The 26,921-nt window shown below is 45.1% G+C and overlaps 1 protein-coding gene across 6 annotated transcripts in view; it reads right to left on the bottom strand.

Annotated features, from left to right (window-relative positions):
- LOC147026339 (paired box protein Pax-5-like) overlaps nt 1-26,921 on the bottom strand; it is a 267,746-nt gene that overhangs the window by 22,592 nt on the left and 218,233 nt on the right. For 4 of the 6 annotated variants that reach the window (XM_085881656.1, XM_085881658.1, XM_085881657.1 and 1 more), the window contains exons 9-10: nt 14,244-14,348; nt 783-869 (exon numbers count right to left, since the gene is read on the bottom strand). In XM_085881656.1, coding sequence (XP_085737782.1) covers nt 783-869; nt 14,244-14,348 — 192 coding nt within the window. Of the gene's footprint in view, nt 1-782; nt 870-14,243; nt 14,349-26,921 lie in introns of those variants that run through there. The other 2 variants (XR_015058294.1, XR_015058295.1) reach the window with 2 other exon arrangements.

Below are 26,921 nucleotides of genomic sequence, written 5' to 3'. Positions count from 1 at the left end.
GAGGTCTAATTATAGGATTCATTGGTGAGTTCAGGAATTTGTGTATATATCCATTGATGATCTGTTGAGGATACCCATTATCAAGAGGAATTAAAAAATCCTGAGTAGAGGACACAGTTTAGCTCACCTTCGTGCAATGGAGGCCACATTCATCAGGTCAACCAATCCCATTCCTTGTGGACAGAAAGAATTTGTCAGAACTTTATATCTATTTTGAACATGATGGTTTGACTGTGTGACAACTCTACCACAGTCAGTTGAGTCACCATGAAAACCACCACCCCCTCCAACTAGCCCTCAGCTAATTAGCATTACGTTTCCACTGGTACTTTGGTGAATCATCTCCGCCTAATCATTATTCATGATTGTTTATTACCGCCTACTCGTGATTCATAATGCTCTATGGTTCCACCAATCAGGTAATCCCTTCCTTTCTTTCTCTCAACCAATCAACGTTGAGGACATTATTTTGTAACTTTATAAATGAGAGTTTGGTGCTTGTTCTTCATCTGGTTGCAGTTATATCCTGAGGAGTGCGAGTCGAAAAGCTTTGATAATGTCTATTTTATTGAAATGCTTATTTAAATTTTGTTGTATGAATAAAATGATATATATATATATATATATATATATATATATATATATATATATATATATATATATATATATATATATATATATATATATATACTGTATATGTATATTCTCACTGCAATGAAGGTATGAATGTGGAGAGGTATATCAAGTGTATAAACAGCATACACAAGGTATGTAGATCTTACCAAGGATGCCAGGGTTTGTGAATCGCCAAGCCTCGTTGTATGCCGTGTACTGTGGGTGTGAGTAGGGGTTGGTAGGAAACTCGCTTCCTGCAGGGAGAGAGAAATTGAAACACGAATGTGAGGATTATAATTGCTGGCAATCCTGGGTAATGTGAATGCTCGGAATACAGGAGCAGCTGGCAGTGCAACCATTGTTATGTTTTCTTCGTGATACTCTTTAAACAAACGTCGGAGAAAGAGGAAACTATCATGCTGTTTTTGATGTATGTGTGATAAGTAATAAAGCAACCAATTGTTTCTTTTCCTCTGGTCTAATGTCCTGAAACAGTTTTACTTTTTAACTTTAAATGTGCTCACAATGACTACACAGCACTTAGTGCCAATAAGTGAGTGGATGTTTAATCGCATTTTCTTTGCTGGCATTCCAACAAGCTCAGTATATAAATAAATAAATATATATATATATATATATATATATATATATATATATATATATATATATATATATATATATATATATATATATATGTTTGTATTCACTGAGGCATCATTGGTCAATCGTCATCTGTGTTTCACATCAAAAAGACAGCCTTTCCTGATTAGGCCTTCAAAAAGGATCACAGGCAGAGCTGTTTTACCAAGATTCTTTTCCAAAATGTGTTTGGCTTCCCAACAATAAAACAAACCATGTTTTCGTCCAACTATGGTTACAAAAGTATTGCTGTCTTCCCAAGAGGCCAATTGCCATGACTCAAGCTGACAGTGTTTATTTACAATAAACACTCAGACATTCTTATCTCGACTTCTAACGGTGAACTAATGTGTGCAATGCCTTCCCTTTTATTTCAAATCTCCGCCTTGTAATTAGTCCATAATTACAACAGCTTGCTGATATTTATTTGGTTTTAAATAATTTTGTGTCCAATCTCCACCACACACAGTGTCAGCACCAAATCCGTGTTACATTTTGCTTTTTCACCTCTGTTTGAGAAAACCTTGAGAAAACTCAATTCCATCTGATTTTGCCAAGTCAGATTGTCTTCACCTGTATATGTTAATTTTTTGGTTTTCCATAATACAGTCATCATGCATGCATGTAGGACTGGGATCCAAGTACAAACTCAGCCCACTGTTTGCATCATTTCTGTGGTCTAGCTGTGTCAATGATACAGTGCCTCACATATACTTGTATACTGTATATGGGTACAAATTGGATAAAATAAGTAGTTTTGACTTGGTTTTTGTTTTGATTGGTATGCTATGGATAAATATACTTGACATTATGGAATCAAAAATGGTTTCATGTCAATGATCTAGAACAACTGAATGGAAATAATTGTTGTGGAATATATAGGTCAGCTGTACCTTCTTCATTACCCTGCACACACAAAGCGAAAAGCAGGGTTAAGCAATTGGTTTATTTCTGTCTGTCCATCCATCCATCCCCAAATTTCAGTTTATGATTGAGGAACAACTTAATTTAAATTTAATGTTATATTTTGAACACGAATTGGAACATGAATCGGAAAACAAACCTGTAGTATAGCAGAACTTTGGCTCTGAATTCATTCCGATCGCACAAGCGCAAAGAAGCGAGATAATTTTTTTTTTTAACTCCATTTGTCTGTCTGGCAGTAAAACAAAATTGAAAATCATTCCAAACAGGAAACTTACTGTTTTTAAGGACATCATAATGGATAGCCGACATACAATAGGCACGAAGAACTAATGTAATGTGTTAAATGATGTGGTGTGTAAGACATCAACAGTGATAAACTTCCAGAATTAATTTTTTATACAACCTTTACAATCTTTATTTTATTTCAATTGAATTATACAGGGTGTCCCAAAAGTCATGTCGGGATTTAGAAATTAAATAACATTTCTGTTTTTGAACAATTTATGATTATTTTTGTCGCAAAATAAAATTTATAAAATGGAGATAAATTTGCTTTATTTATGAAAAACGATGCAGCTGAGATGTCCTCCATTTTCGGCTTCACAGTGACGGGCTCTTTCGACAGCATTTTCCATAACAGCGGAAAATAACTGGCTGCAGCCCTCGAATTTCTGCACAGATGTTGTCCTTGAGCTTCTGAATTGTATGGGGCTTATTGATGTATACACGCTCCTTTAGGTAACCCTGAAGAAAATAACCGGGAGGCATCAAATCAGGAGAACGTGATGGCCAAGAAATTTCTGAATTTCGCGAAATTATTCGGTGTCCAAAAATTTGCCTTGTAAGCCCCACCGTGGCTCGTGCCGTGTGGGCAGTGACTCCATCTTGTTGAAACCACATCTCAGGTTTATCCTTCACTGCAGGACGCACAAAATTCTCGAGCATGGCTCGATACCGCTCACTAGTGACCGTCGTTGCACTGCCATCCTCATTTTCAAAAAAATAAGGGCCGATAATCCTTTCTGACGTGACACCACACCAGGCAGTGCATTTGAGAGGATGCAACTCACGTTGGTGAATAGCCCAAGGATTCTCTAATCCCCAGAAGCTACAGTTCTGCTTATTGACAAAACCGTTCAAATGGAAATGAGCTTCATCACTAATAATCAGTTAATGAACAAATTCGTTTTCTTCATTGACCAACCTCTGAATTTGGACTGAATAATTTAAGTATTGTCGATGATCAGTCGGTTTCAACTTTTGCACCAATTTCACTTTGGATGGGTACAGGTGCAAATCGTTTCTTAGTCTGCGATGCAGTGACATCCGAGACATCCCCAACTGGTCAGAACGTCTGCGGATCGATGTTCCTGGTTCTTCTTGGACACTGCCCAATTCACGTTCACGATTAATCTGCGAACAGACTGAACATGGTCTTCCAGATCGGGGCAAGTCACTTATTGACCCATTTTGCTGAAAACGTTGAATCAACCAACGAATCATGAAATCTGAAGGTGGGTTTTCTGGCATTGAAGTGTCGGCAGTATGCTCTTTGGGTGAGAATAATTGATCGATGAAATTTAAAATAAAATTCCATGATTTTGGTTCTATGTACAGTTGTCAATTTTTCCAGGGGTAATTTCCAAATGTTAATCTAAATTCTGAAAAGAAAAGAAAAACAAATTATTAAAAAACAGAAATGTTATTTAATTTCTAAATCCCTAGGTGTCTTTTGGGACACCCTGTATTTAATTGAACACTGTAGAACACAAATCACCTTCTTATCACTTCCATAAATCTCCAGTTTTGCAGGACAGTACTTGGATATGTTATATAAGGTGGTGTATTCGACTGCATCAACACCGCTAAACTTCTGGAATTTTTTTAATACGATCTTTCAAATCATTATTTTATTTACTTGAACACTGCTTGGGGTAAGGTGTTCTATGAACTCTCTAGTTAATAATGAGGCCATTTACATATTACATGCAATACAAATGGTATTTGCCCTCCCATTGCTTAATCAAAATCATGTTGTTGTTGCTCTCTATTGATACAATGATGAGTGACTAATTCTCAAAAATGAGGTTATTCAGTCTTGGCATTGAAATGATTTAAGTGATCCTGTAGTTTTCAGCCACAGAACACACTCTTGACATTGCTCGCCCTAATTATCCCTGATAGTACAGGGATACTGTTATGATGCAGAAGCAAGGAATGTTGCAGATAAGCAGAGAATACTCACCAGCCCCTGCTCTATACGACCACTCACCTCAACCAATGTGTGTAACAAAATATGTTTATGGTTTCTCTAAATAAAAAAAAGATTAAGTGCTTATCAATGGATTTCTGCATCAACCCAGACCAGAGAAAGAAGCCAGGACATTGAAGTTATTGACGATGCACTGTTGATTGAACACTTATCAATACATCCTGGAGTTTGAGTCAGTTTTGGATAAAAGTTGAAACAAACTCATTTACAGTCAACATGTGACGTTAAGTACCTTTAGCATTTTAACAATTTCACTCAAGAAATAAACTCAAAGCTGCCTAAAGTGATGAGCCTGTGCAACTTAACAGACTTCCTCGAAGTTCATTTGTAATTTGGCTGTGTGATATGGCGGTGCAAAGAGTCAAGCTTTTGGCAGCAATGAGACCTAAACTAAACCTGTCACAAGCTCATAAAGTAAAGCAGAGCCGAGGCAGCCGTTAACCCCCCCACCCCGACCCCCAAAGATGAAAGGGGTTTTATAGTGGGCAATTATGGTTAATCCTAGGGTTGCATGACAGCAATATCCAAACAAGGACCTTTTGTCTGCCAGGAGAGTCAGATTGCCATGGAGGAAATAAGATTGAGGCTGAGCAATCCACATATCATGGTATGTAAAAAGTACAACAAGAAGAGAAAAACGTTATCTGACCTTTCACCCCAATTAGAGCACAGAATTTCGAGATGATGTGGTCAATTTATACAAAACACTTAATGCTTTGAATGTCGGCATAAATGCAAACATTGGAAAAAGGTGCTCTGGAGTCACAGGAAAGTCAGGAGGAAATTGAAGTTTTTGAGAGTGCAGTGTTGATCTAATGCTTACGTTGATCTCATTAAATGGCAGCGGGAAAGCATTATTGACAATGAACAGTCATAAGACAGAGATGGATGCCTGCACCAAGGGAAAGCAGTGGTAATGCTTCCATCATTAAGAGAAAACAGTGGTAACTAGAAGGGCACTTGGTAGAACGCATACCTCCACCAGGCTGAGTAGTTTATGTTTTGTTTCCCACTGATAGGCCAGTTCTGGATTTAGGCCTGAACCAAAATCTAATTGGCTTGTTCTTTTCACCGAACCAACTCATCCACCAAGTTTCGTCTGAATCCGTCCATAATTTTTTGAGATATCGTGCTACATATTATTTTTAGCCCTATCTCTCAATGGTGAAGAAGCACTTAAAAAATTCTAGTATCCAAATCTATATCCAGATCTTCACCAAAATCTAATCAAATCTTCTGTGTTCCACACCCAACCTCTCCACCAAATTTCATCTGAATCTGTCCACAACATTTTGAGATATCCTGCACACAAACAGACAAACAAGCAGTCATAGACTGGTACTTACGAAATCGTCAACTTGACCTCTGACCTTGTCTGATAAAAGCTGTCTCTGGAGAAGGTAGCGACGCAAACCAGAAGTTTCTACGATGATTCTGTACCAAACCATCAATAATCGAATGTTTGACCTCACTGTGACCTTGACCTTTGACCGATTTTGACCAAAATCTAATCAGCACTAGCCATCACCCTCCTGAATCACGTGGGGTAATCTGACATTGGTAGCTTCTTCTGTTGTCGAATTATCGTGGCTACAAACAAACACACAAACACACAAACAAACACACAAACAGATGACGGAAGTCATCAATTTAGATTTCGTAAGTAACAAACAGACAGGGGGGAAACATAACCTCCGTCCACCTTTGGTGGAAGTAGGTAATAATTGTTGATCTTCTATTAAGTCTGTGTCAGAGTGGCGATCCAACCAGGATTGCCAACCTCGCCAAGAAACAGCTTTGGCAGAACTGACGCTCCATGTAGAACCTGGTGGTACATGATCATGATCTACCAAGGAGTGGACCACCCATTTTCTTTCTCCTTCGACCCCAGGTTGGAGACTTGGTGAATTTAGCAATTTCTCCGAACATTAAACTTCCATTCATGAAAAGTCTTTCTTGCATCGTTTCAAAATTGAAAGGAATTATCTTGCCAATTTATTGTTAAAGGTTTATTGTTCACAATTATTTGACTTTCCTGTTGCGCAATTATGAGACAAAGATTTTTAATTTTAAAAATGCAATGAATGATTTTTAGCTCACCTGGAATTTAGTCCGGTGAGCTTATGCAATCGAGCAGTGTCAGTCAGTGAGTCAGTCAGTAAGTCAGTAAACACTTTAGTGTGTTCTCTTTAAGTGAATAGCAAGGCATTTGGAGCTGGCCGGTAAAGTGTGCTACTTGCCTTGCTGATGGACAGGTAGGCAATAAATAGACTGACAAAGTTTTGACAACACATCGTTCAAAAGGTCCAGACGTGCAGTTTGAAACTATTTTGGGGAGACTAAAGAAGACACTCTGAAAGTTGCATGTTCACTTTGTTCAATAGACCTTGCTCATCACTGTGATATGTCCAATATGCTAAAATATTTGAAAACCAAACACCAGAGAGAGTACATATAAGTGATGGTTGAGAATGCGGATTCAAAGAAACTAAAGTCTGCAACAGCAACAAGTTCGCTTTTGCTGTCGACAATTGAAAGCACTTTTGCCCCGGTAATGCCCCGATATGCTGCCTTCTCTCCTCGTCTCATTATGCTGCCTTCTCTCCTCGTCCCCTCATGCTGCCTTCCCTTCCACCACCCCTCCTTGCTCCCCTCCCTCCTCTCTTTCCCCCTACTCACTCTCCCCTTCATCCTCCACCCCATCCTCTCTCCCCGCCTCCTCTCCACGTGCTCATCTCCCCCCATTCTCTCTTCCCATCCTCTCTCCCCTCTCTCCACTCCCTCCTCTCTCTCCCCTCCCTCCTCTCTCTCCCCCTTCTTCCTTTCTCTCCCTCTTCCTCATCCCCCTTCTTGCTTCCCCCTCCCTCTCCACTCTCTCTCTCCCCCCTCTCACCATCTCTTTCTCAAATCTCCTCTTTTAATATTCCTGTCAGCGAAGTGACGGGTTGATATATGTGTAAATGTATATAGATACAAGAGGCAATCATGCCTCTCACCCATAATTGGAGGGAATAACCAATCAGCTCTCACCTAATCAATTACCCCAGGTGGCTGGGATTATAAATAAGTTGAGTCCTCCAATGCTCATGTAGCCGAAGAAAGCTGCATAAAGCAACTGTGAAAAGCTACGCAAGGTAAGACCTTTGCCGTTTCAAATTCTGCCAGAGTTCCTTTCTTGCTGCAAAACATTCACAAGTAGTACATACATGAGAATCCAAGTGCTGCACACCCCCTCAGCCACCGGACCAGTTTAATCACTTGTTTGTGAATCATCAGTGACAGTGTAGACAAAAACGCCACACCACTGAGGCTCCCAAGCGTGTACCATGTGCAATGTCAATATATAAATTAAAACAAGACTAACAATATATAAATATAATATATTAAAACAATATATAAATTAAAACAAGACTAACAATATATAAATATAATATATTAAAACAATATATAAATTAAAACAAGTCAACATATAAATTAAAACAAGACCCAATCACGTCTCTCACGCTTAATGGGAGAGAATAACAAATACATTTCTCACCTAATCAATTAACTCAGTTGGCAAGGATCATAATTAGATTGACTGATGCTCATCTAGCCGAAGAAAGCTGCATAAAGCAACCGTAAAAAGCTACACAAGGTGAACCCATTGCTGAATCAAACTCTGCCCAAATCAGCTCTCACCTCATCAAACTCTACCCAGATATATTGTGACAAATGCGAGGTTTGAAACCGTTCTCCACATCAAGTTGGAAATCCCCACTGTGGGATGATACCCTCGACAGCCAAGTGGTTACAGGCTAATCTTACTGCATATAGAAGATTTTCCCACACCTTTTGTCAAACCTGCCACAATGGCAGAAAAGGAGGCATCTCCACACAAATTACTTGAATGTCATAACTTTACAAAGAATAATTCACACCAAGCACAGCAGAATTTCAGAAAGAAAAAAACCACATATATCTCTAAAGTCTAAACGATGGTACAACTTCCTAATAGGGTCTCCCCAGGTCTTGAAGACAGCTGTTGGTCACCATCTTAGATCAGCCATCCATCCAAAACCACCAAAAAAACCCCAAAACTTTGCTACCCCTGTTAACCACTTTCCCCACCTCCAAGTTCTCCTCCTTCCATATTTCTAGTTTTTCCTTCCTGAGAATTTTCTTCTGTTCCATCTTGTCCACCCCATGCATCATCCCCTCCCTCTCATTCCTCCCCACATCCCTTATTTATCCAAGTCTCCAGATATTTTATCCAAGTCTTCCACCCTGCTGTTGGTGTTTCTCCCCTCATTCTCCTGTTCCTTTTGTTTTGTTGCATCCGGGTCTGTTCAGTGTTTTAGCTTTTCCACGAGCCTTGACTTTGTATACGAAAAACAAAAATGGGTCCTTACAAGGCACACATAGAGGACATAAATCTTATGCTATCTATACTATTTACTACCAGAAGTCATGTAATTTACAGTGTATGACAAAGGAAAGCGTGGGACATGTAGCATGCCATCTACGTGTTCAGGCAGATGAAGGTTCACAATCAGGCTGGTGCTGAATTGTGCCTGCACGTGGATCCTCCTCTCTCGGCATCCAGTCTTCTCTCTCTCTCTCTCTCTCTCTCTCTCTCTCTCTCTCTCTCTCTCTCTCTCTCTCTCTCTCTCTCTCTCTCTCTCTCTCTCTCTCTCTCTCACACTTCTCTTTCCTTCTCCAGTATCCATGCGTGCTTCATCCTTTATTGGCGTCTGCTATCTTCTCTGTTGTTATTCTCCATGCACATCCACTACATCGCCTGCTCACACTTCCTCAAAGCTTTATTTTCAATGTCCTCTCCCTCCCACACTACTCTTTGACTCATTGTCTAACTACTCAACTGCCCACAGGCTGTCCTCTTTGAAAGCAGCAAACAAAGTGGAGTAATTGGCACCAAATTATGTGGTCCAACACCCTCCACACGTCAGACAGAACAACCAGTTCCGATGGCACTGGGGGTGCCGGGTTCCACTCGGGGTGCCGGGTTATGTAGCCCAGTGGTAAAGGAGAGGAGTAGTCGAGAAAACGGGAGGGGGCTAGAACCATAAAACGGCACACACAAGTATGCAGAATTGACCTGTGGCCTATTAATAAAAGTTGGTCTCACGTGTATAATGGACGAAGTCCTTCCCGCCAAGAAGGGCTGGCAGTACAAATACAACTGAGATCGTTCTTCTCGACACAGACACTTGACCCCTCCCCCCCAACCCCTTCTCCAGCACCTAATTATTTTCCCCTTCACTTAACATACACACAAGTGAAAGTGCACTTCCTTCTGAGTTGCAGTTTGTGAGAAACACAGAACCACCTACTAATATAAAGCAGTGCCAGCTGCTGCACTACAACCCAAAGTTTCAGTAAGCCTGAAGGCTTTAGAAACTTTTATGGGAATACCAACATCTCTCCGCTGCCCCCACCCCTTTTGGGGACCCAATTCTGGCTCACTGACCATCATCAGCGTGCAGAGCATTCTCCCCGAAGAGTTGAGCCAGCAAGCAGTCCCGCGAGGTATCGTATCCAAATATCATCTTTTAAATGCAAATGTATTACAGCATCACCCAGTCTATCTTGGGCACTCTATACATTGTCAACAAGCTGTGTGGGAGGAACAAGGTTTCTGCTGCTGTCAATAACTTGACCACAATTTGTCAGATGGGCCCATGCACAAAGAAACAGCGAGGAATGAAGCAATTCCCAAGTGATTTAAATTGGAGTTTTGAGGACAGTGTCATCTTTCATTTTGTGTTTGTCTTTGCGTGTTCCTGTTCCATCATAATTCACGAGTGCTGAGAGTAGCCAAATTTAAACAAGGTTGCACGACATGAGTTCACGAATGTTATACAATGATTCCGATGGCCTGTATGCAGTTCATTTTTTTTATTTCTGCACGATGTGCTATGATAATTATTTTATGAACGACCATTTGAATTAAAGTCACTACAAGAAATTGTTTGGATTTTTAAATTCATGATATTTTCCACTAGGTTTTTATTTTTAAGCATTGATAGTACAGTTTCAGTTATGTAAGCAATCAGGTTACAGGCTACAACTGCTCAGCCTCCATGTAACTCGCTTTTTGGGGGGATTCTGCAAAATCAAGGCTCATGGAAGAGCTCGAACACAGAATGGATCAGGAGTAACAGAACAAAAGGAACAGCAGAAAGAGAGGGGCAACACCAACGGCAAGGTTGCGTGACAAAATAGAGGCAGACTTGGACAAATAAGGGATGCGGGGATGACTGAAGGGTAGGGGAGGATGCACGGGGTGGACAAGATGAAGCAAACTCTCAGGAAGAAAAAAAAACTAGAAAGTTGGAAGTAGCTTACACTTACAATGAAGTTTTCACAAACTGAGTTGAGCTCGCCATTTTCACAATAGTCCCAACAGGCCTTGGGGATGGTTTGCAATCACCCAGTATGTGATGTTTGTTGACTGTGCACAGGTTTCTTAGTCCTTTACTAAAGAAATCCTTCTCTGATGTGACAAGGTACCTTCTTGCTCTGTTGCTGCACAGTCAGTCGTATGTCAAAGGACCTGCAGCATTTTATGTGATAAAGCATGCTATGTCCTTTTATGAATGCCACTGAATAGCTCTGCGCTGCATTCTCTCATATTTGTCTTTTATTCTATAACTAGCAAAGGTACCTGGCTGGGTCCCTCATCCCACCCCTTCCTCCTCCCACCCCACCCTTCTCCCTCTGGACTCTCACTTCACCCCTTCCCCTTCCCTTCCCTTCTCCCACCCACCCCCTCCCATCTCACACCAACCCCCATCCCTCCAGACACTCGTCCCTTCTCTGCGACAGGTAAGATATAGATCGTAGAGTACCCACCCTCTGGGTGGGTCGAGTTTGTGCATAACTTGCTGAAAAAAAGCATAGTCTGTGTTTTCCAAGAAGACTATTGATGTTTGTATGGTGTGTGCTTAAAAGGTTCCAGATGGTCTAAACTCAAAAGGGTACGTTTGAATAGCAGTTAGTGTCGAAGGGGCCAAAAGGATCTAATCCCTCAAGCATGTAAAACAGGTGTAAAAATGTCCAAGTGGTCTAAAGCTCAAAATGGTCAAGGGTCCAAGCTGTTTAAGTTGTCTGAAGGGTGTCAGGGGCATTAAGGGTCTTTGGAGTCGAAAAGAGTCATGAAATGTCTTAGAGGGTCTTAGGGGTTTTCAGGGTCTACATGTCCTTGTGGTCTTTTGGGGTCTTTAAAGGCTGAAGCGGTGGATGAAAAATACCCTTAGTACAATTCCAGGGTTAGACTTGGTCTGTGTGCCAAATGTGGTGGTTATCGGCCCAGCGGTCTTTGCAAAAAACGCAAACATACAGACAGACGATACATTTTATTTATTTCATGTTGTCGTGTAGCGTCTCGAGAAGTCAAACAGTATTTGCAACAAATTTCTCTGCAACAATTATTTTAGCTATTTTTTTAATGAGAAATCAATTTTGAAGATGATTTGCCTGAGCAGGTCTCTCGTGTGCACAATAGCTTGTTTCTTTCCATTTCCACTGAGGGTTGTGTGTGTGGGTGTTGGCAGCAAGCCAGATTTACATCGAAGAAGAAACCTGTCAATCCAGTCCACCTTTCCATTTATTGGCTCAGAATGATTCTCACTGTCCAGGACAATGCAGTGTACCTAAGCACCTTGCTGTTGTTGCTGACTTGCAAAAAACACACACAGTATTCTATTAATCTTGTATCACCTTTGCCTTGCTGAAACCTTTTTTTTAAATTTACGATTTTATTTTGCAATGACATCATTGTCTCTGTTCTCATTATATCAAGCGTCGCATTCATATTTCTATTTTCGCCATTTTGGACTTGCAATGGGGGTGGCAAGATGATCTCGACTCTAGAGGTACGCACACTCGCTTCTAAGCTGTCTGGTCTGACTTTGAATCCTGACCAAGCTACAAACTGCCATACAGGAATTTCACAGGCAGGGTGATTCATCAATGTGTGTGCCATTCCTGGAATGGACGTTAAATGGGAATCCCGTCTGCCAGCATTAGTTGGTGGACGTTAAGGAATTCATGGCGTCCTTCACGAAGAATAGGCGAGCTCTCGCTAATACAATGGCCAAATTGCAAATTCCTGCCATAACTACTGCTGGGAACGCAATGGTAAACAACCCAGTATAACCTTTGCCAAGAAACTGCTTTGGCAGCACCGACACTGCAAAGACTATGGTACACCAGAGAGAGAGATGGAGATGGAGAGAGAGAGAGAGATGGAGAGAGAGAGAGAGATGGAGAGAGAGAGAGAGATGGAGAGAGAGATAGAGATGGAGAGAGAGAGAGAGATGGAGAGAGAGAGAGATGGAGAGAGAGATAGAGAGAGAGAGAGAGAGAGAGAGAGAGAGAGAGAGAGAGAGAGAGAGAGAGAGAGAGAGAGAGAGAGAGAGAGAGAGAGAGAGAGAGAGAGAGAGAGAGATGGAGAGAGAGAGAGAGAGAGAGATGGAGAGAGAGAGAGAGAGAGAGAGATGCAGAGAGAGAGAGAGATGGAGAGAGAGAGAGAGAGATGGAGAGAGATGGAGAGAGAGAGGGAGAGAGAGATGCAGAGAGAGAGAGAGAGAGAGAGATGGAGAGAGAGAGAGAGAGAGAGAGAGAGAGAGAGAGAGAGAGAGAGAGAGAGAGAGAGAGAGAGAGAGAGAGAGAGAGAGAGAGAGAGAGAGAGAGAGAGAGAGAGAGAGAGAGATGGAGAGAGAGAGAGATGGAGAGAGAGAGAGAGAGAGAGAGAGAGAGAGAGAGAGAGAGAGAGAGAGAGAGAGAGAGAGAGAGAGAGAGAGAGAGAGAGAGAGAGAGAGAGAGAGAGAGAGAGAGATGGAGAGAGAGAGAGAGAGAGATGGAGAGAGAGAGAGAGAGAGAGAGAGAGAGAGAGAGAGAGAGAGAGAGAGAGAGAGAGAGAGAGAGAGAGAGAGAGAGAGAGAGAGAGAGAGAGAGAGAGAGACAGAGAGAGAGAGAGAGAGAGAGAGAGAGAGAGACAGACAGAGACAGACAGAGAGAGACAGAGAGAGACAGAGACAGAGACAGAGACAGAGACAGAGACAGAGACAGAGACAGAGACAGAGACAGAGACAGAGACAGAGACAGAGACAGAGACAGAGACTTGCAATGTGATTATATGTATTTTCGCTCAACTTTTTCAGGACAATATTAAATAACAAAGCAATGAAAGGCAAATAGAAAAACCAATGGAATTTTATATGCACAACACACTAACTGGTGGAAGTTGCAAAATAATATAATGTTATTATTTTCAATAAAATCGGTGCAAAACCTCGATTAAAGTGGGTCATTGTGGGGTCAAAAACAGCCTTTTGTCAAAGCATGGGGGGTTTTGATTGATATTAGTGAATAACTTCCTTTCTGGACAACAATGAAGAAGTATCAAACATAACCAGGCCCACGTCAGCTACTCAGGTAATATGTAGGAAAAGCAGAAGTCCTGGAATTGTTTTAACCAGTCCAATGGATAAGACTAATGTTAAAATGGTTTCATTGGTGTTTTATTGCTACATTATCCAGTAAATGTTTGCAACGAAATAGTAAACATTGTTTATTACAACGTCGTAGATATTGCAATGAAATAGTAAATAATACACTGCAGTGGAGTGGCACGAAGGTTGAGAAAGATTCAAAGTCTCTCTATTTTATATATTTGGCTGCAAAAGACGAATGATGGTAAGGCAAATGAGAAAACACAAACTGCTTACAAAATCATTCCTGCAGCTGCCACTGTTATGCCATTGCTTCATGTACAAAGACGTACCTGGTACCATGCTTGCAATACCAGAGGATGAGTAGCTTCCTTGGCCAGTAGGTGGGACATGTGGAGGGTAGCCTGGAAGGGTGGTGTTGTTGCCCAGTTCTCGACCTAACAAAGCAGAAGTATCTCGTCAGCTCAAGTAGTTAGAGATTATTGTGCCATGTCTATCATCAATGAGAAATTTCCTTTTAATTTGTATATTAATCAGAACTTTATTTGACTGGCAGCAAACTACAAGCACAAGGACATACATAATGTAAAATGAGGATGAGGGTTAACAATGGTGACGTTTTGGAAGAAACAGTGAGTAATTGTGAATGAAATGATTTTTTAGCTTATCTGGAATTGAAATTCCAGATAAGGTATTGTCATCGCGCATCATCCTCCATCCGTCTTTCCGTCCATCTCGTATTTTGACTTCTCCAGCCAAACCGCTGGGCCGATCCAGCTGAAATTTGGCAGCAATGTTCCGCTCTTGATTGGTAACAGAGATTGCAAAGCTCGTTCCGGTCACGTGACTTTAAGTAGGTCAAAATAGCCCGACTTAGTTAATTTCTTCAAAAATCTTCTTCTCCAGAACCACCGGTCAGAATGCTTCCTAATTTGGATTACAACATTAGGCCAGGTTAGGGATGTTAAATTGTGGAGGTCATTCTGATCACATTACCGTAAGTGTCAAAATGGCCGCCTTCATTAATTTTTTTTGAAAAACCATGGAAATTCCTTTAAAAAATCTTCTTCGCCAGACCCACCAGTCAGAATGTTACCAAATTTTCAGATACAACATTAGGACAAGGTCTTGATGTTAAATTGCAGGGCCCATGCTGATTGCATGACCAGAAGTGTGTCAAAATGGCCGTCACATAAATTCTTTCAAAAATCTTCTTCGCCAGACCCACCAGTCAGAATGTTACCAAATTTCGGTTACAACATTAGGGCAGGGTCCTGATGTAAAATTGCAGAGGCCATGCTGATCATGTGACTGGAATTGTGTCAAAATGATGGTCGCATAAATTCCTTCAAAAGTCTTCTCCTTATCCACTAATCAGAATGCTACCAAATTTGGGTTACAACATTATCCTGGGTAGGGATGTTAAATTGTGGAGGGTGATTCATCGATGCGTGTGCTGTCCCGCAAATGGACGTTGAACTGGGAGTCCCATCTGCTAGGATTAGTTGGTGGACGTTAAAGATCCCACAGCGTCCTTCACGAAGAGAAGGCGAGCTGTCTCCAGCACTGAGACCAAAATACAAATTCCCACCCTAATGAATGCTGGGAAGGAAATGGCAAACCACTGAGTATAACCTGTGCCAAGAAATTGCTTTGGCAGTACTGAACCTGTCTTCAAACTGAACACCAGAATATGAATACGTAGCTGGAGTCCAAATAATTTGAATGATGACTGAGGTCAAATTTTAAGAGGAAGTGCACAGCACAAATCAGGAAGCATGTGACCACAAAATATGCATTCCCTGTCGCCCAGTACAAATTTGAGGTGTATACGTGTGTGTATGTATATATATATATATATATATATATATATATATATATATATATATATATATATATATATATATATATATATATATATATATATATATATATATATATATATATATATATATATATATATATATATATATATATATATATATATATATATATATATATATATATATATATATTGTTGCGAATTCGCGCCCGCCGGCGTGCAAGCGGCCACGTAACTCGAATCGCGGCACGTCACCCGCCGGACGGACAATTCCGTCGTGACCCTCTCGGACTAACGCCGGGAACTAGTCACGGGTCGGCCTTTCGGCCTCACCACGATCGTGCCAATCGGCCCCCCGCGTGGGAGAGGGTTGTTCGCCAAATTCGACCTACCTAAGTACCCATACGGAGGGTAGACTGGGCGATCGCACCTCGCCGCAGGTCGACTTCGGACACGGGCCACTTTAAGCGACCCGTTCCGTACTATCGGGATAACCGAGCGGTGTTATATCGTCGACCTCGACGGTCCGATTAATTATCGGGCGTATTTAGCCCACGACCAACCCTTTACGTGAAGCAAGACGGAGATTCAATGAAAGAAAAGACGAAGCGAAACGGGAAAAACAGTTCAACATGAGGCACATTTATTCCGCGGCAAACGGAAAGCACACATATACAATTACAACAATTATGCACCAAAAGCAAATGTAAAAGAAACACAACAATTATGCACCAAAAGCAATTGCAACAAAAGAAACACAATGCAGATCTACTACCGACTATGCGAGCACACGGCAACACTTGCACAGTTTTACTTTACAGACGGCACCGACAACACATATACTCAAAAGCAAAAGAAAAGGGCCACCCTCAACGACTAGGGGGCAGACGGGCCTGTGGGCCGAGACCGTGTGGAGCCTACCGTCTTGTGATGAGCCGCAAAATGGCGGCAGTGCCCCGACTCCGCGCTCCTCCGCGGGTTTCGTTGGTACTGCTTGGAATGGGGTGGGAACGGGGCCCCCTTTTCGCACTATCTCAGCGCGGGGGGAAACAGGGGGGGTTGTTGATGCTCTGGGGAAAGAGGATAGCTGGCTTGCTTGGGTCCCGCGACGAGCGACTCCACTGCGCCCTCGACCGCGTTCCCGGCTTCCCCTCTCGGCAGCTCCCCGACAGACTCCGAACCCCGACAGACCGACTCTCCTCCAGACCCGTCTTGACTGCTGCTGCCACACTTCACCACCGCCACACCTCTCCAACTCGCCCGAGCCCGAAACAGAAACTCTCTGAATTTGCCCCGCGCTCGGCGCTTTATAGTGCAGCAGGAGAAACCATATGCAAATTTCCGGATCAGGATGAACTCGGGGGCTTAGCCACGCTCGCCGATTGGACGGAGGAAAAGTGGGCGTGAACCTCCCCTGATCCTAGAATTTGCATATATCGATTCTACTCCGACGCGCCTGGAGGCGGGGCCAAATCGCCCCGCGCTTAATGATTGGACGGATCGGAAGTGGGCGTGAATCATTCCTGATCCGACTTCCCCGGAAAGGCCGCTTTTTGCACCCGCTGCTCGGCGCGCGCCCTGTACGAGTCCAGGATCGGTGCCCACAAGTGGTGCGGGAATGGCGGTAGAAGGAGGAGAGGTAAAGGTGGTGGAGGGTCTAAAGTGGCGGTCCCTGGCCACGGTGAAGCTTGGAATGGTGGTGATGCGATGATTGCGAGAGTGAGTTGTGAAGGTAAAGGTCGTGGCTGTTGGCGTTGTTGTTGTTGTTGTGAAGGGGCGTTGCGGTTGGTGGTTGTTTTGTGATGGCGGTTGAGACGTGGTTGGTTCAAAATAAAGATAGAACAGAAAAACGGCTATCTAAAAGGGTCGCAGCCCGAATGAATGACATTTATTCCCTCTAAACAACGGGTTTGGGGCTAATTACACATGTACTTACAGAGATATCTCACCTACGGGACCTGAATGGTGGTTTGCGAATTTCCTCAACCACAACACCACCCCCTCCCCTTTTTACAGACTCGTCCCGAGTCGTCAAATTTTCATGTGCCATCATGTGTAGTTCTCCCCTAGTACGTTTTACCTACGGATCCCTGAGTGCGACATTCATGGTATTCGTGTCCCCAAAATAAATAACCTGAGGGCTGAGTAACTAACTAAACAAACCCACTCACACGGACGACTCAAATAAAATTGCCGGCACTAAGACAGACATGCCGGGGGCGCACTCATATGTACAGTACATCTTAACCTTAACTTACAAATTTTACACTAAACCATGGCCCAGGATCAATGGACTCTGCAAAAAGAAAGCAGTTAGCAGGGAGCCAGGCTGCTCGCATGCAGTCTCTGGCTCAAACAATGCAGGTGACAGGGAACGTGGCCGGCTGCTCACACGCAGTCCTCGGCCTCCCCTTTTGAACTGAATGCAGTGAACCACAACGGTGCATGGGCTGCACAAACCCAGTCTCCGTGCCAGCCCAAGCGGCACACGCAATGAACACAACGGATGGATGGATGGATGGATGGATGGATGGATGAATGGATGGACGCAAACACGGTGCACGGGCCGCCACTGCAGGCCCGTGTTGTAGCTGCCAACAGGGCAGTTCTCGCAGCTTGCAAACTGTTGCCTTGATCCTGGCGCACATGGAAATGAACAGGGGGGGGAGGGCAAAGCAAAATTGAACGGGGGCTGGTGAACATGGGCAGTGGGCATGGCATAGGCATCAGGCAACCACAGCCTGCATAACAAGGCCGCTGCAGGCAAACACAGCCGGCAGACGAACTGGCCGGCACAGGCCTTGAAGCACAGCAGCTGCAGATAATCCAGCCGGCACAGGCCTTGTAGCAAACAACAGCTGCCGATGAAGTGGGCCGGCACAGGCCTTGCAGCAACGCAGCCAGCAGATGAAGCTGGCCAGCCTTTGCCATTCAGTGGAGGTTGGTGGAGGGAGTGTGGTGGTGCTGGCCACTCGGAAGGCGGGCTCGGAACTACCCTATGGTCTCCCTCCCAACCTATTGCCTTTGCCTGTCACTGTCTATACCCACTCCCTTAATTTGTCAAACCCCAATTTAGCCACAACTTATTTAATTTTTTTTTCTCTCACTATAATTAGTCTCCTAACCCCCTTTATCATTCTTGTTCGGCTAACCTATCGTCCGAGCCTACTCCCAACCCCTACGTTCCCTTCCCGGAGGGGAATAAGGGAGAGCTAGCGTCCTGTGTCGAGGCCCAACGAAGCCTCAAGATGGCCTCCCCAGAGTTCAGCGATCTATAACCCAAAGTGGGTCCAGCGGCCCACAACGAGAGCGAGGGGATGGATGGTGCGGAGGGGTACATCTAATCTACCCTTACCATTTAACTGTTAAACTACCCTGGGGCTCTCAACAAGCGCCTCGCGCTTAAACTATTGGTTCTAACAACCCAGATTCCCGTCGCTTGCATTGGTGTCCTCACAATTTCAGGCCTCGCCCCCCAATTTTCTTTCCGTGCCCTCACACGGTCTCATGGGTGGGACGCATGGCTCCCGTTGGCAGGCACGAGCCTCTGCCGATTCCCCTACGATGGCACCCCCGGGCACTACACTGCCTCCGAGCCTACCAGCTCCCTAAACACCGGGGAGTGCCCCCCATGGCACCTCCCCTGAAACGCACACGTGGCAGGCTGGCTTCCCGGGCCCCTTTCCGAGGGTCACCCGTGCCCACAACACTGCCCACGCTGCTAATGGCGCCCCGGGCCCCCGCACCAAGCGGGCGCACCCGTGCCCACTAAGCTATCCCGGCCCCCCATGGGCCCTTGGCCTACCAGCCTGGTGCCCGGGGTACCCACTCAGCGATACTCACCTTTCGCAGCCACGCTCCCATTCCGTCAACAGGGCTCCTGCACCCCTCCAAATGGGTTTCGAGCCGACATTCAGACCAACAACAAAACGACCTCCATTTTTCAATTTGACGAACCCCCTAACTCACTGAACACTGACCCCGGGGTCCCTTGGGCAGGAGTCACTCCTCCCCCCAATCACTCATCGCACCATGCATTCCCCATTCGCTCCACTCACACAGACCCGCTGGCCTCACTCACTCACCAAGCACATGTACTTACCTCACAACCCACAACTCTTCAACACACACACACCGCTGAACTCTGCCATCCTGCTCACTAAGTCCCCTACCTAACTCGTTCTCCCGCGTCGTCCCTTAAACTACAGCACGTTCCTTTTAACACTACGTAGCTAAACTACGTCCCCACTACACATCCAAAGTCTGTCATTGTCTCCAAAATGTCATTTATCAATTTCCCCACCTATATCTGACTACAATCCCTCTAACTAATCCATTCCACGGACTCCATGAGGACTTACCCCTGCCCCATGAAGTCGGTCTAACTAAGCTAACCCTTCCCCCTAACTAGTTTCATCCTGTGCCCAGGTAAGGGGGTCTTCCACCCCTTGCCCGGGAATCCTGTTCACCCAAAAGTGAGGCTTGCTTTTCTTTTTCCCACATGCGCAGCACCAGCGCGGCAACTCACAGCTCGCGCACTTTGCACCTGCCCGTGACGTCATGCAGCTGCACGTGTACCTCGTCCCTCCTTGGACGGTACCATCCGGCAGGGATACCCCTCCTGCCGGATTCCAACCACACGTGCAGCCATGACGTCACCATGCGCATCAAAAAAACACAATCCCCACGTCTCGAGGGGTTCCCCACGCGAACACATGTGCTTTGCCCGTTGGAGCTTAACACACCCGCTCGCGTGGAGAACCCATCCGGTCCAAATCCGTAATCCTGCCTAAACTTTGTCCGTCCGCGGGATCGGCAAATCCACCGCGTGCGTTTCCGGACCGGGACTTCACTCTCGCAAGCGAGCACGTGGGGGCCTCGTGCGTTGCACAGCACGGACCTCGCGCTCGCTGCTTGGTGAACCCGGCACGGTCCCCGAAACAGCTACAGCCGCAACTCGGCTTTTGTCCCTCTGTCGCCGTCGTCGTCACCATTCGACCCACGCACACCTGCGTGTTACGACGCTCACAGTGCATTCCATCACATTCACACCGGGAGACGCGGCTGCATGCTCACGCATGCCGACCGTCATCTCCCTCACACACAGCGACCTTGCACACGCTGTCTCTCTCACACTCGGCCGCTCACTCACTCGTGCCGTTTCCCTCACACAAACCATACTACTATACTCACACACGCGAGGGCACTCGCCCGCGGTGCCTCACTCATACTGGCCGTTTCACTCACACACACGGCGACACTCACACGCGGTGCCTCATCCACACACGGCATGCTGGGAAGCACGCCCTTTGGCACACTTGCCACCACACCACTCACACACGGGGTCGCACTCACACACGGGGGCACACTCACACCTTGCACCACACACACTGGGACAACCACACTGGGGATTCGTGTCCCCACAAGGGTCTCCGGGGCCTCTATACCCCCCAAGCTCGGCGTGCACCCGTCCACAGCACCCGTCCCCTCAACCTCGCAAAGCACGACCGAACCCACCTGGTCGTGACTCGCCTCAAGGGGGCATACTCCCTCCCCTCGTTCCTGGAGGAGAATATCCCGCTGCTCGCACTGGGTCTCTAACCCGTCCGCCAGCTCACCCCATTATCCTCCACTACCTCCGTGTGTGTGTGTTCGTCTTTAGTTTCTTCCACCCCGTCCAATTCATCCTATATCTCCCGTGTCTCTATACATTCTGTCGTCTTATTCTTTCTGTCATTATTCTTTCTGTCGTCTCCTCGTGTCTATTGGTCTCTGCTTCTTTCTGGCGTCTTTCCCTTATCTTTATGTAGGTCAACCTTGCTTTCTCCTTAAGTCGCTCCGGTCCTTCCCTCTGTTTCACTCCTTGCTCTTTCACGATCTCCGCGTACCTCATCCTTGCTTTCCGTCTTAATTGTTCTTTTCTCTCCCTCGCAATTCCTTTCACCTCGTCTCTTATCTCCCTCGTGCACGTCTCCGTCACCCCAATTATTTTTTCCCTTTCGGTCACTGTTACGCTTCTCACCCAATATACGTCCCCCGAATTATTTTCTCCTCACCCGCCTCCACCGCGGGCCCGACAGCCGTTGCACTCCCTCCCAGCTCGTTCGCTCCCACACGTGGAGTCGCCATCCCGAGCTCCACTGCCATTGCCTTCATGCCCGCCTGCAGGCTTCGGCCCATGTTCTGCGTCTCACCCCGCAGTTCTTTCATTTCTTCCTTCATTTTGAGTGCGTTTGTTTCCATTTTCATTTCGTTTGTGTTTGTATCCATTTTCGTTTTCACTTCGTTCATTTGCTTGTTCATGCCTTTTATTTCGTTTTTCATTTCATTTGCATTTGTATCCATCTTTTCTGTCATTGCCGCCAGCATGGCGCATAGCTGGGCCATATCGGGTGCGCTTGGGTGAGCCGATTCGGCAAGGATCGGGGGGTTTTGGCGGAGAGGGGAAGGGGAGGTGTCGTACACCGCGGCCGCCGCCGCACCTATTTCGGGCTCTGGGTTCAGTTGGGCGAGTTCGTGGTCCTGCACAACCAACATTTCCTGCTCGGGGATTTCATCCTAGACCATGGATTCTACACATTCTAAATCCATTTCTAATACCCCCGGCTCCTGCTCGCCTTGAGACGCCATTTTATTTCTCGTAAGGGGTTAATTTAAATCGCTCGTAATTTGGAGGGAATCGGGGGTCGCTCCTCTCACCCCTGGACCGATTCCCGTAAATTTAGCTGGAGACAGGAGAGCCTGTTTTCCCGCTCTCCGACACCAGTGTCGCGAGGAGCGGGATGAGTTTGTGTCCCACGACCTGACACCAGTGTTGCGAATTCGCGCCCGCCCACGTGCGAGCGGCCACGTAACTCGAATCGCAGCACGTCGCCCACCGGACGGACAATCCAGTCGTGACCCTCTCGGACTAACGCCGGGAACTAGTCACGGGTGGGCCTTTCGGCCTCACCACGATTGTGCCAATCGGCCCCCCGTGTGGGATAGGGTTGTTCGCCAAATTCGACCTACCTAAGTACCCACACGGAGGGTAGACCGGGCGATCGCACCTCGCCGCAGGTCGACTTCGGACACGGGCCACTTTAAGCGACCCGTTCCGTACTATCGGGATAACCGAGCGGTGTTATATCGTCGACCTCGATGGTCCGATTAATTATCGGGCGTATTTAGCCCACGACCAACCCTTTACGTGAAGCAAGATGGAGATTCAATTAAAGAAAAGACGAAGCGAAACGGGAAAAACAGTTCAACATGAGGCACATTTATTCCGCGGCAAACGGAAAGCACACATATACAATTACAACAATTATGCACCAAAAGCAAATGTAAAAGAAACACAACAATTATGCACCAAAAGCAATTGCAACAAAAGAAACACAATGCAGATCTACTACCGACTACGCGAGCACACGGCAACACTTACACAGTTTTACTTTACAGAGGGCGCCGACAACACATATACTCAAAATCAAAAGAAAAGGGCCACCCTCAACGACTAGGGGGCAGACGGGCCTGTGGGCCGAGACCGCGTGGAGCCTACCGTCTTGTGATGAGCCGCAAAATGGCGGCGGTGCCCCGACTCCGCGCTCCTCCGCGGGTTTCATTGGTACTGCTTGGAATGGGGTGGGAACGGGGCCCCCTTTTCGCACTATCTCAGCGCGGGGGGAAACAGGGAGGGTTGTTGATGCTCTGGGGAAAGAGGATAGCTGGCTTGCTTGGGTCCCGCGACGAGCGACTCCACTGCGCCCTTGACTGCATTCCCGGCTTCCCCTCTCGGCAGCTCCCTGACAGACTCCGAATCCCGACAGACCGACTCTCCTCCAGACCCGTCTTGACTGCTGCTGCCACACTTCGCCGCCGCCACACCTCTCCAACTCGCCCGAGCCCGAAACAGAAACTCTCTGAATTCGCCCCGCGCTCGGCGCTTTATAGTGCAGCAGGAGAAACCATATGCAAATTTCCGGATCAGGATGAACTCAGGGGCGGAGCCACGCTCGCCCATTGGATGGAGGAAAAGTGGGCGTGAACCTCCCCTGATCCTCGAATTTTCATATATCAATTCTACTCCGACGCGCCTGGAGGCGGGGCCAAATCGCCCCGCGCTTAATGATTGGACGGATCGGAAGTGGGCGTGAATCATTCCTGATCCGACTTCCCCGGAAAGGCCGCTTTTTGCACCCGCTGCTCGGCGCGCGCCCTGTACGAGTCCAGGATCGGTGCCCACAAGCGGTGCGGGAATGGCGGTAGAAGGAGGAAAGGTGAAGGTGGTGGAGGGTCTAAAGTGGGGGTCCCTGGCCACGGTGACGCTTGGAATGGTGGTGATGCGATGATTGCGAGAGCGAGTTGTGAAGGTAAAGGTCGTGGCTGTTGGCGTTGTTGTTGTTGTGAAGCGGCGTTGCGGTTGGTGGTTGTTGTGTGATGGCGGTTGAGACGTGGTTGGTTCAAAATAAAGATAGAACAGAAAAGCGGCTATCTTAAAGGGTCGCAGCCCGAATGAATGACATTTATTCCCACTAAACAACGGGTTTTGGGGCTAACTACACATGTACTTACAGAGATATCTCACCTACGGGACCTGAATGGTGGTTTGCGAATTTCCTCAACCACAACAATATGAATATATATATATATATATATATATATATATATATATATATATATATATATATATATATGTATTGTATGTATATGTATATATATATATATATATATATATATATATATATATATATATATATATATATGTGTGTACATATTGTAAGTATATGGATATGTATATTGCACGTATATATATGTACCTTTGTGCCATGCAGTATTGATATTTTAGTGATAAAGAGAGTCGAATTGAAAAGAAAGTCAAAAGGTCACACCTGATTTATTTGAAGAAAAGCCAAAAGTGAACATAGGCATATCTCGTAATTAGAGACATATTTTATTTTTCGTGGATGTAAATGTGGAATGTTCGCAATGAAGAAAAATGTTTGTTCTATGTACATTACTTCAAACATTCCAGGTGTTTATTCCTTAATGTAATTGTTATACTCATAAAATCGGTCTTCTATAACTTGGAAGTAATGATGAAGATTCAGCCCCACTGCCTGTGGCAGACACTAGACACGATGCTTTGGAAGACTGCACTTTTGATGAACAATCTGTACATTTTTGATTTTTGATGTTCATTTGATGATGAACAGGTTTATACATTATCAAATTGCACTATAAATTTACAATATTCAATGAAAATACTATTCAGCAGGCCTGCCCCGACCGCGGGTTTCTGCATCGTGGTTTTGCTTAATCGTGGATGAATTATTGTGGTAAAATGTGCCGATACCGGCATGGATCCCTCACTCTATCATGGTCTGGCACGGAGGAATTCACAACTCTTCATCTCCGTCTCACCTCACAGTCCTACGCTGTCCTCCATCACAAACTCAGTTGTTCTTTCGATATCATGCTGCACGGACTGTTATCACGTGATATAGTTTGGTGTCGCATGATTTAGTTTGTTATTGTGTGATCTTGCGTGATTTCGTTTTTGCTAGTCTTTCGATTACATTATGTCTATTTAACCTAATGCAGGTGCTGGTGAAGTTCCTGAGAGAAAAAGGCAAAGGAAAGTGATGTCACTTTCAAGAAAGTGGATGTGTTGGACAAGTTGGCCAGTGGAGTGAGTGCCGCTGCAGTCGGACGCCACTATGGCGTTCACTAATCGACAATTCATTACATTAAACAAAGGGGCAATACCTCTGGGCACTCACCTGGTAGAATAATGATACTGAGGAGGAAGTCAACATGAGACAGAGTCAGCAAAATGTATCTACCAATAAACCAAATACCTATTTTGGGGGGCAGCCACACCCCACAATATCCCCACAAATCCCCTTTGAACCCCATTTTTAAAACAGCGTGAACAAACTTTGGTACATCACAGGTGATGATGGTTGTTGTCAAGATTTATTGAAATTGTGTGTGCAGTTTCGGAGAAAAAAGGAAATACATATTTTGGGGGGAACCCACCTATACTTCCTTCCAGCCCAATTTTTTCATGTCATGAATAAACTTTGGTACATCACTGGTGATGAAGGTTGTGGTCAAGTTTCATCAGAATTGCATGTGTAGTTTCAGAGAAGAAGTTGCAAGTATTTGTGGACAGATGGACAGACGGTCGGGCGGACGATGCGCTATCTCAATAAGCTCCCCAGAACTACGTTTCAGGTGAGCTAAAAAGATGAAACCAAAATCACAGGAAGTGTGAGGGCCAGTGAGTGCTTCATTGAGTGCCAAAGTGCCATTTGTGAGTCAGCATGATCCCATCCTCGAAAAGATGGAAAAAGCTTTGTTTGTGTGGGTGGAGGATGAGTCACAGAAAGCCATGTCGCTCAGTGGTGCTGTGGTGAGGGAGAAGTCTGGGTGCGGCATCGAAACGAAATCCATCCCTCAGGTGAGAATTAAGCCAGCTGTCCCATCTACCAGTATTAGTTGGTGAGCATTAAATATCCAACAGTGTTAAATAACCACTGGCATCCTCACTCTTGTGGGGAAAAAAACCTGTATAAATTCTGATATCTTGCCCTGACTATCACAGGGAATGCAAAGGCAAGCCACTCAGTGTCATTCTAATTGTGGCATTGCTTTGACACTCGATGGAGCACTGGCTCAAACACTTCCTCTGATTTTGTCCTCATTTGTCCCTTCATCATCATCATCATCATCATCATCATCATCATCATCATCATCATCATCGTTCTCCTCTACAATCTTAAGTGTTTTCATTTTTACTAGTTTTGGCAAAAAAGTCGATAAACTTCAGAGTTGGTTCCCCGAACCATATATTTTCCAGGAGGTCTTCACTTTGCGCATCACAGTTTTGCCCAACGCGGGGTTTTTCAAGAATGCAATCCCCACAAATGTGGAGGGTCTGCAGTAAATGGAGTACAAGCCCACTGACTAATTCACATTTGGGAGTCCAACTATAATTTTGATACAATATTGCTGACAAACTGATAACATTTTTACTTTGACACTGATTACTGTCAGTGGTGCTTGAATCATCTGCAGTTTTCAAATCACTGTTCACATCATGTAATAATGTTAAAGTACACTTTGATTCATAATTCAAGTTTATCTTCTGATCAACCCCACGTGCAAAGTGAAAAGCACTGTAAAGCAATTGCTTCACTTTGTC

This window comes from Eptatretus burgeri, chromosome 5, assembly GCF_056783735.1.
Source record: "Eptatretus burgeri isolate ZD-2024b chromosome 5, Ebu_testis_v1, whole genome shotgun sequence".
NCBI lineage: Eukaryota > Metazoa > Chordata > Myxini > Myxiniformes > Myxinidae > Eptatretus > Eptatretus burgeri.
This window is presented reverse-complemented; position numbering and strand designations above follow the sequence as displayed.